The 17,674-nt window shown below is 39.6% G+C and overlaps 1 protein-coding gene across 4 annotated transcripts in view; it reads left to right on the top strand.

The window, feature by feature from the left end:
- Positions 1 to 17,212, top strand: part of wwp2 (WW domain containing E3 ubiquitin protein ligase 2) — a 207,083-nt gene extending 189,871 nt beyond the window's left edge. For all 4 annotated transcript variants that reach the window (XM_078210656.1, XM_078210653.1, XM_078210654.1 and 1 more), the window contains 4 exons: positions 1,914 to 2,018; positions 8,181 to 8,277; positions 11,950 to 12,022; positions 14,452 to 17,212. In XM_078210656.1, coding sequence (XP_078066782.1) covers positions 1,914 to 2,018; positions 8,181 to 8,277; positions 11,950 to 12,022; positions 14,452 to 14,551 — 375 coding nt within the window. In that variant the 3' untranslated portion in view covers positions 14,552 to 17,212. The remainder of the gene's footprint in view (positions 1 to 1,913; positions 2,019 to 8,180; positions 8,278 to 11,949; positions 12,023 to 14,451) is intronic.
- The last annotated feature ends 462 nt before the right edge of the window (positions 17,213 to 17,674 follow it).

Raw genomic sequence — 17,674 nt, 5'->3', positions numbered from 1 at the left:
GTTGTATCATCCTATCTTAACTAAGTTCAGCTGGGAGCCTTTCCTGTTGGAATAGTTGCCAATTCTTTTGGAATCTGGCGTAACATTCCTATACTATCAACACACAAAGCACAACAAATCATTGTATCTTGATAGAGCCATGATTTTAAGTAGATACTCTCGAAATAACTTAGAATTTCTAGAGATATCAATTTTTAGCTTTTTGACCAATTATAATTTTTTCTCCGTAACAAATGGTCACAGAAAAGCTTACTTCAACCCAGTGTAAAGGAACAACGTACTTAGGTGCATGAGGAGGCCCTTTGAGCCTGCTCCAACATTCAGTAAGATAATGGCTGATCTGCTTGTGGTCTCACCTTGACTTTCAAGTAGTGTACTTGTATTAAATTAAACAGCTGGTGACAAAAGGGCTTATTTGCTTCACTTAATTCGGATTGTGCCTTTCCCTTTTTATTCTAAGCTCCTATTCTCAATCATGTTTCGCAAATATTCATTATAATTAAAATTGGTGTTGCTTTTCTGTGAGCTGCAAAGAGACTTATGGACAATTTTGACACTTTACTGCACAGTATTATTCTACAGATCCCAGTCAATACCCACCATTCTGCCAGTGTCTATTTACACATACGTTTCCTGTCAATCTCATTAACAAAAGCCATAAAAGTGCATTAACAATTGGATTGGTAAAAATGCTTTTCAATTTTAATGTGACTTAAACTGATGACATTAGAATGTATTGAAAGAAACAGATAACGCAGTGCCGGTCTCAGTGTAGATATATAATAAGAGATCACTCAAATAATAACATTGGCACTCCAGGAAAATGCATTGCCTGCTGTGCTTCTGTATTTTATTTTGGACCAGCGTAATTTCTGGAAATGAACTCATATAGGTGTTTAAACTGGGATAGGAACATTTTAATGAACTAAGATGCTTTCGGGTTAGGAGATTGATAGATGAGCAAGGAAAGTTGGGTGTAGTGTAATTACATGTGGAACACATTTATGCTCAAATTTCCTTGTTCTTTTATTGTTGCATGTTTGCTTTATACCCGTTCTGTCTCTGGGTGCAAACAAACAGGAAATGGTTTGTAACAACCGAACAATAGGGTTTCTTTATCATCTTTTCCTCTTTGTCCCTCTGTTTCTATAGTTCAAGCAGACAGCATGTCCAATACATGTAACACCAACACATCCCACTTCTAACATTCCTCTCTCTTCACAATCTCTCAAACCCTATACTTTCATTTTGGTCCCCTCTTCTACTTTTTGAGATTTGCCCTAATCTAACTTTAGATTCACTCTTCCATTTACTGCATATACAAAATTCATCCAAATCTCATTATGTCTGCCTCTCCTGCCTACTCTTAAACAAGAGGCCTATAATTTACTTAATTCCACATTGCGATCTATGCATACTCCTACATAGCAACCTATTTTGAATCCACAGACTATACTTCTCAACAGAGCTGTTTCTAATAGTATGGTGCGATATGCTCCTGCTTTTTTGAATTTTGTTCTTAACCTTTAAACCCTTACTTCAAATGCAATTTCAAAGTATTTCCTCATCAGTCAGAGCTTTTCTATCTGTTTTGCAATCCATTATTTTGTCTATTTATGTTTTCCAAAACTACATTAGTAATATTCTGGTGCATTATTTCTGAATCACCAGCCCTTCATATCCTACAGTTCTGTATATAGCTTTTTGCAACCTAACATACTTGATAGATACATTTCAGCCATAATATATCTGTAAATATGTACATATGAAACAAAATTGTTTCTCATTTTGTGCTAAATAAGAACTACAGAAAAAAAACTCAGTATTATAAACGCATAACATTCCAAGTGGCACAATTATGGGCAACTAAGATTCCAGAGATGGCATTTAAATGATTTCTCATTTATTTACAGCTAATGTTGTGTGGAATGCAAGAAATTGATCTGTCTGACTGGCAGAAGAACACCATTTATCGCCATTACACAAAGAACAGCAAACCAATCCAATGGTTCTGGCAGGTGGGTAGCCCAGTTAATTCAAAAGGTAAAAGGAAAGATCAGAACTGATAATACATTTTATGTTGTTCCGGTTGATTTCATAGCTGCTGTCCACAATCTGCTTTGGGATGGCCACTGTTGCAAGCTACCAAAACATTACTTGTCCACTTGTTGCTGAGAATTAGGACAATAGCAACTACATTCCTCAACATGGGAGCAGGAAAGAGAACAAATTCATAATGCTCGCAAGAGCTAGGTTAGGCAGTGCTTTGCAACTAATTGTAATAGTAAACTGATTAATTCTAAAAACGATAACACTATTTTGTTCCTTTTTTCCGAGCATCTGACACAATACTAATTTTTTAAAAATATTTTATGCATTAACATTTAACCATTTTAAAAACAGCAGCAGCAAAATAGAGAAGAAATATTTCCTGTACAAACTATGTGTAACACATTTAACTAGATTGCAAGCAACATGTTTACTGTTTCACTACCCATAGCACAAAAAGGAAACTTTCCTTCAGCATAATATATTTGGATTTTCAAAAGGTCTTTGATAAGTCAAAGCAGGTGGAGGCTTCGGGTGGGTAGCAGAATGGATAGCAACATGGCTACAGAACAGAGTTAGGTTAAGGGTAACTAAGGCAGGCAAAAGGTGAGAAGTGATTGTTCTATGTGGACTGGTGCCTCAACCAATGTTGTTCACAATTTACGTTAATGATTAGACTCTGGAATTAGAGGTGTAGTTTCAAAACATGTGTTAACACCAAATCAGAGGCAGTTATCACAATTGAAAAGGGTGCCAAGTACAAGAAACCATTAATAGACTAGCAGAATAAGTGTAAAGTGGTGCATTTTATTTGGAAGTAGATAAGCTTAAGGTGGTGCATTTTGTTTGGAAGAATAAGGAGACCATATACTGGTTGGATAATGAGTCTAATTTTTAAAAGCGGCATCTCGGCCTTTTGGCTAAGATGCAAATGAGATCAAGCCTTGGCTCATGTAGATCAGGCCCAAGACGGGTTGCATACTCTGTCTTGTCAGCTTGGATCGGAAATGTCTCAACTTGTTGAGACTCTGAATTGGACTTGATTTGATTGAATTGGAAAAGTATTTAAAAAATGAGTCAATATGGGACAAAGATGCAAAGGGATCTAGGGTAACATTCAGAAGTTGCTAAAAGTAGGACCCAGAGGTTAATAAAATCATTAAAAAAGGAACTGGCTTCATTTCTATAGGAAAATAGTTGAAAAATAGAGAGATTATATTAAATGTGTATCAGACCTTGGAGAGATTCCACTTGGATTGATGTATGTGGGTCTGGTTTCCATATAAGATGAAGGATGTGGAGGCACTGGAGAAGATGCAAAAAGATTCATGAGGATGATACCAGAAGTGAGAGGATATACTTACCAAAAAAAGCTAAATTGGCTGGGACTCTTCTCTCTGGAAAGGAGAAAGCTGAGATGTGACCTGCCAGAAGTCTTTAAAATTCTGAAAGGGTTTGATGTGGTATATATAAGATTCTGAATGGTCTTGACAGAATGAATGTGGAAAGGATGTTTCCTTTTGTGGGAGAATCTAGAACTAGGGGTAACTGTTTAAAAATAAGGAGTCACCCAGTTAAGACAGATAAGGGGATTTTTCTTCCCTGAGGGCTGAGTCTTTGAAACTCTCTTGTTCAAAAAGCAGTGGAAGCAGAGTATTTGAATGTTTTTAAAGCAGAGTTGGATAGATTCTTGATAAGCAAGGGGGTAAAAGGTTCTCTGGAGTAGGCGGGAATGTGGAGTTGAAGTTACAGTCAGATCAGCCATAATCTTATTGAATGGCAGAGCAGGCTCGATATACTGAGTGGCCTAATCCTGTTATTAAATCCCATGTTTGTAAGTATATAAAGACAATGGGGGCGATTTTCCCACCTCACCGTGCCTGGCGCGGATTGTGCCGAGTCAGGAAAATAGTTCGTGCCATAATTTCTTGCCTGGCGCCAATTGATTTGTGATTCTCCTGGCCCCTTTCTAATGGCGCAAAGTTCACGCCCAGAAAGGGCACAAGGCCAATTAGCTTATTTAAAGTAGCATTTAAATGTGCATAGCCTGTTTGACTCCCAGCGCACAGTATCTTCCAGCCTTTGGGTATGGCAAGAGAATGGCGAGAATCACTACTGGTCTCCACTAGTGGAGACCTGGCTTGGAGGCCATTGAAGCCTCCAGGTGGTCGAGGGATGGTGGACAGCCTGGCAGTGCCCGCTGGACAGTTCCAGTGTGCTAGGAGCAGTGCCATGGAGGTGCTGCCTGAGTGGGGGGGGTGGTTTGGATCATGTCGGGGAACATGTCAGGAAGGTTTCGATGTCCGAATGTCAGAGACCCATGTTGGGGAGGGGATGGGGGGAACATGCCACCGATGAGTGAGGGGGTTTCCCAATGCACTGAGAGATTTGGTTGTTCTTGCGAGAAGGTGCCTGAGCGCTTGAGGCTGGGCTCACCAGTGTGTTTAGGCCCTGTCTCTCTCTCTCCCCCTCCCCCTCACCCCCACCCCCCTGCCCAGTACTAGCGCAAAACTCCCAACTCTCCTAAAACGTGACGTGAGTGTGGGACGATTGCGGTGCAGATCGTGCCTGAGAGACTGACATGAATCGCTCTATTATTCTCGCTGTTATGACACTTAATTTTTTGGGAGACCATTCCGCCCACTGTTTCCAATTTTGGGGGAATCCAATCTTCGAAATCATAAATATGAAACAGCCAAATAAATCTAATGAGTTTAAGAGAGAGAAATGTCTTTACTCAGAGTGATCTAAATGGGAAACATATCACCACAAAGAGTTAGGCAAATAAAATAGAAGCATTAAGATGTAGCTATATAAGCACATGAGGGAGAAAGAAATGGAATGTTATACTGACAGGATTTGTTGAAGAAGGATGGGAGAAGGCCAGGTGAAGCATAAGCTCTGACATAGTCCAGTTGGGCCAACTGACCTGTGTCTGTGATGCAGAGTCAGTGTAAATGGCCTGGAACTTTTTCTTTCAATTTTCTTTTCCCAAACTGTCAAACTATTTTTGGTTTGAATAAAATTTATTTTTCTCCTTTATTCCTCCTTTCATATTTTGCTTGGACTTTCTTCTTTTCGCAGTCCACCAAGTTGTTGAATTATAAAGTTTCTCTTGATGGAAAGTATCAGATAACTGTTGAGGCAGGTCTGTCCCAGCAAAAATGGTGGTAATGAAAAGCCTCTGTTAAAACAACAGACACTTCCTTCTATCAGTGAACTCTCTTCGTTGCTTTGAATATTGGTGAAATCCTGCTTCTATATTGTTCTCTTACATTCTGCCCTCCAGCAAAAGAACGTGAGAGAAATGTTGGGAATTACTGGCACAATCCATAGGTGGGAGAACTTTTGAATCTCAAAATGAGTCTGCTGTTAAATTGAGTTTTTAGGCTTATGTTCTTGCATTTGGCTTTTTTTGACAGTAATGTGTTAAAATTTAAAGAATAGTGGCTTTTAAAATGTTTGATTGTGGAGAGCATAGATCCAAGAGATCATTCTACTGAATAGAGGAGAACTGTGGAATGCAGGTTGAACTTAATAATAACTTGCATTCATGTATAGTGTAGTTTTAATTTATAAAAAAGGGTGCTTCACAGATGCACATCACAGAAATAGCTCCCAAGCTATGAAGAGAAAAACTGGAAGGGATGACTAATAGCTTGATCAAACAGACTAGTTTTGTGAAGGTTTTAAAGGAGAAAAGTAAGATGAAGAAGTAGAGGGATTATGTTGGTAATTCTAGTGACTGACTTCCAGACATCAGCGAGTTCTGGATAGGCTAAAGGAAGGACCAGATGCACAAATAGTCTTGATGAAGATGAATAAAATGCATGAGTTCTTCGCACTTGATTATCTGTAAACTCGACTATTGCAACGCATTCCTCGTTGGTGTCTCAAATTCTGCCCTCCATAAACTTGAGGTCATCCAAACCTCTGCTCCCTGTGTCTTAACTTGCAGCAGGTCTTGTTCCCCTATTCCTCCTGTGCTTGCTGTGACCTGCATTGGCTCTCACTCAAGCAATGTCTTTTAACATTTTCATCCTTGTTTTCAGATCCCTGCATAGCCTCGCACCTCCCTATCTCTGTAACCTCCTCCAGCACCAAGATATGCTCTCATTCAGGCCACTTATGCATTCCCGATATTTGCTTCATTGTTGGTGGTCATGCCTTCAACTACCTGGGCCCCAAGCTCCAGAATGCCCTCCCTATCCCTCTCCACCTCTTTACCTCACTTTTCCCCCTTTAAGGTGCAACTTAAAATCTAACTATTTATCCAAATGTTTGGTTACTTGACCTAATATTTCCTCATGTGTTTTGGCATTTTATAATGCTGCTGTGAAGTACCTTGGGATGTTTCGTTACATAAAGCTTCCATATAAATATAAGTTGTTATTTTTTAAATGCCACCATTAAATAAACTGTATTATATACCATCCCTCTGAAAGAGACAAACTTGGAATACAACCACCATTTATTTAATCAGCATGATAGTGTCCGTCAGGTCTGAGGGCTGCAGCAAAGAGTAGTGCAGTAAGGATAGTTCTACAAATGTAAAGTCAATTTATCAAAATCTCAGGATTAAAATCCCAAAAGGAAGTAACTGATATTGAGAATTACATTTGATGAGGCAGCAGATCAGATAACCATCATATTTGGGAAAAGCTGAGAATTGGTGGTTTTGGCTGAAAACATAAATGAGGCTAAACTGCTGTGAAAACCTTGCACAATCTGAGTGATTGTTATGTGCACAGACTGAACAGTCCACAAATAGCATCAGGCCAGGACTATGATTTCTCTATTCATATGACTGATGATTATTCACTTTGGGTGTGTAATTTGAAATTCATCCAAGCCCCACACCATGCTGAAAAATAAATAAATGTACAATAGTGTTCTTTATTTTTAAATAACATTCATTTTAAAACATGACAGGAAGTAAGCAATGAATCTTGCTGCTGCAAGTGTGTTATGTATTATGAAAACTAATTATGGAAACCAAAGATGCTAGTAAGGTACCAAAAAAGAATTAAAATTCACAAGCTATTGCTAAGTGATATTACACCATGTTTTATGACTAGGAATTGAGCTTACTGCTTTGTGGTTTCTTTATGCTACAGCCCAGCTGATTTGCTTCTTGAGCAATACATCTACTAAAATAAATCACAAAACTCAGCTGCTTATTCATTGTTCAAGGGTTTCTCCAATTTGAGTTTCGAACAATATGAGATTACTTTCTTGCTCTGCTTTGCTCTGGAAATTTGATTCATTTCATTGCAAATTCGCATTGCAATTTTCATGACCTCGGGATATTCCAACACTTCATTTGAATGCAGTAACTAAAGATCATTTGTGTTGGATTAGGTTGGAGACATAATTCTGACTGCAGCTGGTTTTGAAACATGTGCACGGTGATTGGATTAACAATTGGAATACAACCACCATTTATTTAATCAGCATGATAGTGTCCGTCAGGTCTGAGGGCTGCAGCAAAGAGTAGTGCAGTAAGGATAGTTCTACAAATGTAAAGTCAATTTATCAAAATCTCAGGATTAAAATCCCAAAAGGAAGTAACTGATATTGAGAATTACATTTGATGAGGCAGCAGATCAGATAACCATCATATTTGGGAAAAGCTGAGAATTGGTGGTTTTGGCTGAAAACATAAATTCAAAAATTAAAGGTTTTTGGTCACATTCTGAATAATCACTAATACAAAAGCAGATGCTGCAGGTTGGAACTCTGAAATAAGAGAAAATGCTGGAAATACTCAGCAGAGGCAACATCTGTGGTGAGAGAAACAGAGTTAACTTTTCAGGGCTGTGACCTTTCATCAGAAGCTGACCTGAGTCTGATTTTTGTATCCTAAGTCGCAGAAGGTCAGCTAGTTTAGCACTGAATGGTAATTAAACTTGGGAATTTTATGGTCTGAATGACTTAGAACTATACTGGACAGTGCCTTCAGCCAGTGAAGCTTCAGAGGAGCCCATCACTGCGGTGATTATTTTTGTTGTTATTTCAGTGGTCCTTTGAATAAAGGAATTTTATGAACCTAACTTGAAATAAGATTAATGCAGGTAATTTGACGATTATAAGCCTAGTTGCCTCATGCTCTTTTCTTCTTCCGTAATCAGGTTGTAAAAGAAATGGACAATGAGAAGCGAATCAGATTATTACAATTTGTCACTGGCACATGTCGTTTGCCAGTTGGGGGCTTTGCAGAGTTAATAGGTAAGAAATTATTTTCCAAGGCTTTTAGGATATTTTATTTCCGTTTTTATGACTCTGCATTGCACCATCAACAGATTTTCAATTGCAAATTTCACCAAAGCCCTCAGTAAGATCTTAACATATTTAAACTTGCAATCTAACCTTTTTTTGATAGTAAAACATTTAACACTCTGGGTGGAATTTTGCAGCCCTTCCCACTTCCCGGATCTTCCAGTTCCGCCGAAGGCGACCCTTTGCAGTGGGTTTCCCAGTGGCAGGGTGAGCTGGCCATGCAAAACGCTATGGACTTCGGCAGGACTGGAGATCACACTGGCAGCCAATAACGAGCTACCTCCGCCACTGAAAAACAGCATGGAAACAGGCCCTTTGTCCCAACTTGTCCATTCTGCCTCTTCTTTTAACCCCTAAGATAGTCCCAATTGCCTGCATTTAGCCGATATCCTTCTATACCCATCTTACCCATGTAACTGTCCAAACACTTTTTAAAAGACAAAATTGTGTCTGCCTCTATTACTACCTTTGGCAGCCTGTTCCAGACACTCATCACCCTCTGTGTGAAAAAATTGCCCCTCTGGACCCTTTTGTATCTCTTCCCCCTCACCTTAAACCTATGCCCTCTGGTTTTAGACTCCCCTACCTTTGGGAAAAGATATTGACCATCAAGTTGATCTATGCCCCTCATTATTTTACAGACCGCTATAAGATCACCCTAAGCCTCCTACACTCCAGACAAAAACTCCCAGTCTATCCAGCCTCTCCTTATAACTCAAACCATCAAGTGTCGGTAGCATCTCGTAAATCTTTTCTGCACTCTTTCTAGTTTAATAATATCCTTTCTATAATAGGGTGATCAGAACTGTATACAGTATTCCAAGTGTGGCCTTACCAATGTCTTGTATAACTTCAACAAGACGTCCCAACTCCTGTTTTCAATGTTCTGACCAATGAAACCAAGCATGTTGACTGCCTTCTTCACCATTCTGTCCACCTGTGACTCCACTTTCAAGGAGCTATGAACCTGTACCCCTAGATCTCTTTGTTCTGTAACTCTCCCCAATGCCCTACCATTAACTGAGTAAGTCCTGCCTTGATTCGATCTACCAAAATACATCACCTTGCATTTATCTAAATTAAACTCCATCTGCCATTCATCAGCCTACTGGCCCAATTGATCAAGATCCCGTTGCAATCCTAGATAACCTTCTTCACTGTCCACTATGCCATCAATCTTACTAACCATCTGCAAACTTACTAACCATGCCTACTAAATTCTCATCCAAATCATTAATACAAATGACAAATAACAGTGGACCCAGCACCTATCCTTGAGGCACACCGCTGGTCACAGGCTTCCAGTTTGCAAATCAACCCTCTACAATCACCCTCTGTCTTCTGTCATCAAGCTAATTTTGTATCCATTTGGTTTAATGATTTAATCTTATGCAACAACCTACCATGTGGTACCTTGTCAAAGGCTTTGCTAAAGTCCATGTAGACAACATCAACTGCACTGCCCTCATCTACCTTCTTGGTTACCCCTTCAAAAAACTCAATCAAATTTGTGAGACAGGATTTTCCACTCTCAAAGCCATGCTGACGGTCCCTAATCAGTCCTTGCATCTCTGAATGCCTGTAGATCCTATCTTTCAAAATACATTCTAACAACTTACCTACTATAGATGTGAGGCTCACTGGTCTGTAGTTCCCAGGCTTTTCCCTGCAGCCCTCCTTAAACAAAGACACAACATTTGCCATTCTCCAATCTTCAGGCACCTCATCTGTGACTATCGATGATTCAAGTATCTCTGCTAGGAGACCCGCAATTTCCTCCCTAGCCTCCCACAATGTCCTGGGATACAGTTCATCAGGTCCTGGAGATTTATCCACCTTGATGCGCTTTAAGACTTCCAGCACCTCCTTTTCTGTTATATGTACACCCCTCAAGACATCACTATTTATTTCCCCAAGATCAGGAACATCCATGCTTTCCTCAACAGTGAATACTGATGAGAAATATTCACTTAGGATCTCACCCATCTCTTGTGGATCCGACATGGATGACCTTTTGATCCTTAAGAGGTCCTACTCTCTCCCTAATTACTCTTCTGCCCTTTATGTATTTGTAGAAGCTCTTTGCATTCTCCTTTGCCCTATCTGCCAAAGCAATCTTGTGTCCCTTTTCTGCCCTCCTGATTTCTCTCTTAACTGTACTCCAAAACCCTCTATACTCTTCAAGGGATCCACTTGATCCCAGCTGTCTATGCATGTCATTTGCCTCCTCCTTCTTCTTGACCAGGGCCTCAATATCCCGAGTCATCCAGGGTTCCTTACTTCTACCAGCCTTGCCCTTCACTTTAAGAGGAATGTGTTTACCCTGAACCCTCGTTAACACACTTTTGAAAGACTCCCACTTACCAGATGTCCCTTTGTCTTCCCACAGACTCCCCCAGTTAACTGTTGAAAGTCCCTGCCTGATACCATCAGAATTGGCCATGCTCCAATTTAGAATTTTAACTTGCTGTGGGTCCCCCCCCATCCCCATCTTCATTTGATCACTGGTTATCATCTCATGCCAAAAGAGCAGCTAAATTGCTACCACTGCTACTTTGAAAGTGGCTAGTAAATGGTGCATGTTGATTGCCATGACAATGCTCTCCCCCGATCACCGATCATCCCACCCACCGTCCCACTCATTCTCTATGGGAAGTAACTGGCCTCTTTTCAATGCACAATGATATGGCTGAGAGCAAGAACCTAGCACCGTGGGAATTGAAGGCGCAATAGTTCTTTCCACCATTCTGTATGCTGGTGATCCACTGCACTTGCATTTTAAAATAACACAAACATAGGGAGAACATGTACACTCCACACAGTCACCCAAGGCCGGAATTGAACCCTGGTCCCTGGAGCTATGAGGCAGTAAAATAACTCAAGGTCCTCATTTAATTATCCTTGAAGTTGACATTCCAGTGAGTAATTCAGCTTTTTAATGAGATTCCCATGTTTTTTGTTCTGCATTCATCTAATCTTAGGTATTCAGATTTGAATCCTTGAACATGATATGGCACGGGGACACTACCGTTAGCACTGATGCCGCACAGCTCCAGGGACCAGGGTTCAATTCCGGCCTTGGTTGACTGTCCGTGTGGAGTTTATGTGTTCTCCCTATGTCTGTGTGGGTTTTGTCTGGGTGCTCCAGTTTCCTCCCACAGTCCAAAGATATGCAGGTTAAGTGGATTGGCCATGCTAAATTGTCTCTTAGTGTCCCAAGATGAGTAGGTTAGGGGGATTAACGGAGTAAATGCACAGGGTTATAGTGGGCTTGGTTGAGATGCTCTGTAAGAGAGTCAGTGCATGTTCGACAAGAACATAAGAACTAGGAACAGGAGAAGGCCATCTCATCCCTCGAGCCTGCTCCGCCATTCAATAAGATCATGGCTGATCTTTTTGTGGACTCAGATCCACTTACCCGCCTGCTTGCCATAACAATTATTATAATTATTATAACAATTCGATGGGCCGAATGACTACTTCCTGCACTGTAGGGATTCTGTGATGTGTAGAGTTTAGCAAGGTTTAGTTGGAAATCAAGCAGAGAGGATGGATCCAGATACTCAATTATTGAAACATATTGAGCCACTAACATTCATACAATATGAATTTTATTTACAGGAAGCAATGGGCCACAGAAATTCTGCATTGATAAAGTTGGAAAGGATTCTTGGCTTCCAAGAAGTCACACTTGGTCAGTAACAATAAATTAATCTGCTCTTTTAAAAAAAAATTGAGATTGTTTTAATTAGTGAAAAGGTTCTCTGAAAATGCGCTTTCTCAAATCAATATCATTTAATCAATTAGCTAGACCCAGTGTAAGCAAGCTATTTGTTGTATCCATTAGGCTATATGCACATTTTTTAAACTCTTGATCAGTTACAGTGCAAATCAGAAATACAGTAAAGTGCATGTGAACAGTGCTTTATCATTAGTTTTGTTTTAACCTGATACTGTTTCTAACGCTCCTGCCTAAAATAACCTTGCCCCAATTCAACACAGGGACATCTATATCCCTCAGCCATAATCAACAATTTAATAATTATTCTACCCTATAACTATGCAATAACAGAACCTCTTACCTGTTGTAATAAAACAACATGAAAAAAAAAACAAGGCTAGATGGAGACTTACTGTTAAGACTTCTGTTTGGCATTAATGGTGCAGTAAATTATGTACAATAACTTCTAGCATCGTTAACCTTAGAAAATATCCCAAGGCACTTCACAGAAGTGAAATCAGTCCAACGATTTACTTCAAGTTACTGATGGAGATTAAGTTTATTCATTAGTGTCACATGTAGGCTTACATTAACACTGCAATTAAGTTGTTGTGAAAATCCCCTAGTTGCCACACTCTGGCGCCTGTTCGGGTACATGGAGAGAATTTAGAATGTCCAATGTACCTAACCAGCTTTGTTATAGTAGGACGGGTGACTAAAAGCCTTGACAAAGAGATAGGTTTCAAGGAGAATAGTGGAGAGGCAGAAAGGATATGGACGGCAATGGTTTATGAAGATTTGAGGACAGGAGGTTGACCAGGAGAGCACAGAATAGTTATATCTCGAGGTGACAAAGGCAAGAATGAGGGTTTTGGTCGGAGATGGGTGATGTTACAGAGGTGGAAGTAGACAGACTTTGTGATGGGAAGATATGGGATGTAAAGCTCAAACTGAATGCACCACAGTTATAAACAGTTGGGAGTGGGAACAGTGATTTTCCACTGCCGAGCTCAGGGTCTCGAAGGGTAACGTTAGCACTTTGGCCACAGCGTTAATATCAACTAACTCGCTGCAAAATATGGATGAGAAAGAAATAGAATGTTGTATGAGTTTCATTGTTCTGGAATATTTATAACAAATGCAGATGATTATACGGCTACATCTGGAACGTGGCTCTGTTATTTCAGGCGAACGTATGTCATAGTTTACATTTAACTCTCCTTTACTTTGATGTGAGCTATAGCACTTTATTCGGTCATTGGAGACAAATAAACACCAGGAATGGAAATCTTTCACAGTAATCATTGGCACATTCTCGAAATCTATTCCCAATGTAAACTGTGTCCCAAGTATAATAAGCCTTGTGTTTTAATGAAAGGTTAAAAAGTGATGATTTAATTTATGTTGTACATTGTTTCTAAAGATTTAAAACTGAGTCCAAGCTCCCCTCCAAATTTTCTAAATGGCTTTATTCATTGTTTTATGGGCAGCGCATTCAAAGGAGACTTGTCTCTGGTTGGGGAGTTTAGCAAGTTTTCGATTTATCCATTGTAGTGCCAAAGTAAACACTAATACAGTAACAATGCTATTGAAAATTCAGGAGCAGCTTTATTCCTGTAATGTTAACTTTCTACACAAGCACTGATACAATTTAAAAGTTATTAAATAAACAGTTACTCCACTCATCTCATCACATTACTATTATTCATCTCTCTCTGCTTTCCTAAAGTAAAACAAACTATTACCTTTTCCTTTCTTCTGGCTCTTACCATTTTGGAGCTGGAGCAATTTCGACAGATCCATTTTCATTGGACAAAGACAAAATGAATGCTCAGAATGTAAAAATGCATCCGAGGCAAAACAGATCCTGCTGAATATATTTGTTACCAGCCCACAGCACATTTTCCAAATATATAATCTTATCCAAGGGACAAAACACACATGCTCCTCACAAAATCATTTTTGTTTCCTATTCCGTTATTGACAATATATCAGAGCAGAAAGTTTATTTTGATTAATGTGTTTATGACTATCTGAGCTTGTCACTTTTCTTCCTCCTCTTCCTTTTGTCCCCAATCCTGTAATAATAAATTTCAATCACTACAATTAAATGAAATGTTGAAAATAATTGCAATTTCACTGCACCTGAGCTTTATGGCTCTGGAGTACGTCATGACACACTTAGAAAGTATTGTACTATTTACTAAGACATGCTTTATACTTAAATCTGTTCTGATCAGTCATGTGGTTGAGAAGGATTGAACTTGCAGGCAGATTGATCTAGGAAATTGATTCCTTGAAACCAGACACCTTTTGGGAAGGAGGGATTTTTGAAATCATTTTTAAAAACAAGATACTGAAACATGATTGGTGCATATGACTGTTCATTTGGGTTTTTACAGCTTCAATCGCCTGGACCTCCCCCCTTACAAAAGTTATGATCAACTAAAGGAGAAGCTGCTGTATGCCATTGAAGAAACAGAAGGCTTTGGTCAAGAGTAATTTTTTTTCCCCAGTGTACAGGCAGCAAGCTACAGAGAAGTCATCAATCAAAGCAACTTGGCTAGCTTTTCAGAAGATTGTACCTAACATGAAGAGCTAGTGTCATTTTGACTCCACATGTTCTTTTTAATTGGTGTCGAGGCAACACAATGGGGACAATTTTCCCACCTCGTGCCTGGCATGAATTGCGCCAAACTGGAAAAATAGCGTGCGAGTCTAAAAATTGGTTTTGCACCTGGCAAGAAATGGTTTGCAATTGTCCTGGCCCCTTTCTAATGGCACGCACCGGATTGCACCCAGAATGGGCGTGAGGCTGATTAGCATGTTTAAAGTAGTATTTAAATATTAATAACCCATTCAAATACCAGTGCACAGAATTCTCCGGCCTTTGGGTGCAGCGCAATAACAGCGAGAATCACTACTGGTCTCCACTCATGGATACCTGGCACAATGGCCATAACTGGGGTTTCAGAGGCTTTTGAAGCCCCGGGGTGGTCTAGAGCATGGCTGGCAGTGCTCACCAGGCCACCGGACACCCCAACAGTGGCCACCAGACACCCCAGCAGTGCCAGTTGGGAACAGCCAGTGTGCCAGTGGCACTGCCAAGGGAGTGGAGCCTGAGTGGGGGCAATGCAGGGATGGATCAGATGGGAGGGTCATGATGGGATGGGGGCGGGGGGAATGTCAGGGCTCAGGCAGGGGAATCCATCGGGAGTGCCCCGATGCTGGCAACCCGTGTCATGAGTGGGGGTGGGAGAACATGCTGCCGATGGGGTGGGGGGGGGGGGGGGTGTCTCAATGTCCATGGGGGGAGGGAGAGGATCTCCCAGTGCACCGGGAGATCGGGGTGCCCTTGAGAAAAGGTGCTCGAGTGCTCTGAAGCTGGGTTCAATGGTGTGTTAGGCCCTGCCCCCACCCCAGTACCGACACAAAACTCTCACTTCTCAAAAAAAGTGACCAAGTGTGGGACGTTTGCAATGTGAAGCGCGCCTGAGTGACCGGCATGGATCACTCCATTATTCTCGCCATTATGACGCTTAGAATTTTTGGGTGAAAATTCCGCCCAATATCTTTTTCTGTTGATGCTCGCATTCAGCAGGTTTAATGAAGAACGATGCACCTTTATTTGTCAATTTAAGTTGAATCTCTTTTAGTCTAAACTCCTTTTGATAATAGATTTTTGCAATAATCATTTAACTGACAATTTCCCTTTTAAGTCAGACCAAGCCAACAAAGACCACTAATTGGATCAATTCAACAATATGGAAAGGAATTTGAAAGTATTAAGAATGAGAAATGATAATTCAATTTGTTATTTCAAGGTCAATGTAAAACATTCTGGTAATAGATGACAATTACAATTGTGATTTCTGTAAAGATTACAATCATGTTATAAATATTTTGTTAAAAAGATTGTGTTTAACTGTGGGGAAAATGCTCAAAATAATCAAAGCTACAAGCTTTAGTTTGCTTTGGCAATTATAGATAAAACAGGAAAACCAGCAACAGACATATTGTATCTCTCTTACAGTTAGAAACTTTGCTATTATAATAGCCGTGAAGCTTCAGCAATTATCCAACACCGCTGCCTTTTTAAAAGATTAGTATTTTAAATTGTATTATAGTAGCCACATGTAGAATCAATTAATTGTCACTTAAAATTCCCTTGATTAACAGAAGTGCTGCATTGCTTTCATTTTCAGGAATGGAATGTAAAATTTCAGATAGAAGTGAAGATGAATTTAACAATTTTGCCGAGCCTTGTCCCAAAATCATATATTAGGTCGTATTTTTAATTTGTAGATTTTCAAAATGGACTTAATTAAAAGAAAATGAGGTTCTTGAGATTAGAGTCATTCTTTGCTAATGCTTGGAATGCTGCATCCTAATTTCTATCCATTCCACATGTGTAACATGTTGGCTATGGTGTTGAAAGGTAAAACTTGGCAAACATTATACATAATTTTTCTAAAGTAATGGTATTTTATGGATATATTTAAAAATTCAGCTAATAAAAGGTTGGCTTAGTTTTACCTTTTCTGTTGCCAAAGTACTGCTAGATTAATAAGTTCACACCCTTTGATAGAGAAAATGTTCAATATTTTACTTAAATATATCTATTGTATAATCAAAGAAAGCAGAACAAAATCCCTTGGAAGCAAGACATTATTTTTTTCAAAATAGATGAAATATTGTGTATAAAAATTGTATATTTGTCTTTCTGGAATAATAGCAAAAAAATCATAGAAGTTTTATGGAAATGTTTTAAGTGAATGTAATTGCTGATGTATGTTGCAAAATTGCAGTAAAAGATTTGTGCTTTTATAACAGTACAGAAATGAAGCATGGTGTGTAATAAGTCACTGTGCTGAGACTGTAAGCTAGTTATTTTCAAGAGACAATGATTTTTTGCAATCCGGATTCACAAAATATCCCAGTTTTCGAATTGCTATGTTGTGAATTACATTTGAATTTTCAGCACCTATTGTGTTTTTTGTTGATTTTTGAGTCCAGATAAATTGAACATTGTTAAATAATTGAAGCACTTTCAAAAATAAAAGTTAATGAGTAGATTTAGAATTCTGACAAGTACAATCAATTTCTTGGGGAAGAATTGCAGTTTGGAATATTGAAAAAAATGAAGGCTTTAGCACTGCATTCAAATAATTCACAATTTGTTCTGATGTTTTATTGTCTAGATCTTCTGATCTCCAGATCTTTGGAGACCAGATATACCACCAACCCCATCCTCCCACCCCAACACACACTTGCATGCACAATTGGCCAGGAAGTTTGAACTTCTGATGGGTAATTTCCCTGCCCCGAGCAGTGCTGAGTTAAGGTCAGAGATGTTGGACAGTTCCAGCTTACTTACCTGAATAGTTACCCAATAAATATACGACAGAAAAATCCTAGCTTATCTCCTCAGTTACTATACAATTGACCCCCCCACTCCCAAACACACAGACAAAACCTAACTGACCTGATGAGCCCCAGCACTCGATGACCACCCTCAACCCAACATCACCTTGCTACCCTATTCGCTTATGCACTTAGTTTAGGCACCTTACCAGCTTATACACACAACCACCCTACCTGCTTAACACTTGGCTCACCCACCCT

The sequence above is a fragment of the Mustelus asterias genome, chromosome 4, assembly GCF_964213995.1.
Source record: "Mustelus asterias chromosome 4, sMusAst1.hap1.1, whole genome shotgun sequence".
Taxonomy (NCBI): Eukaryota; Metazoa; Chordata; class Chondrichthyes; order Carcharhiniformes; family Triakidae; genus Mustelus; species Mustelus asterias.
Note: the sequence above shows the minus strand (reverse complement) of the source record. Positions and strands in the feature narration are given on the sequence as shown.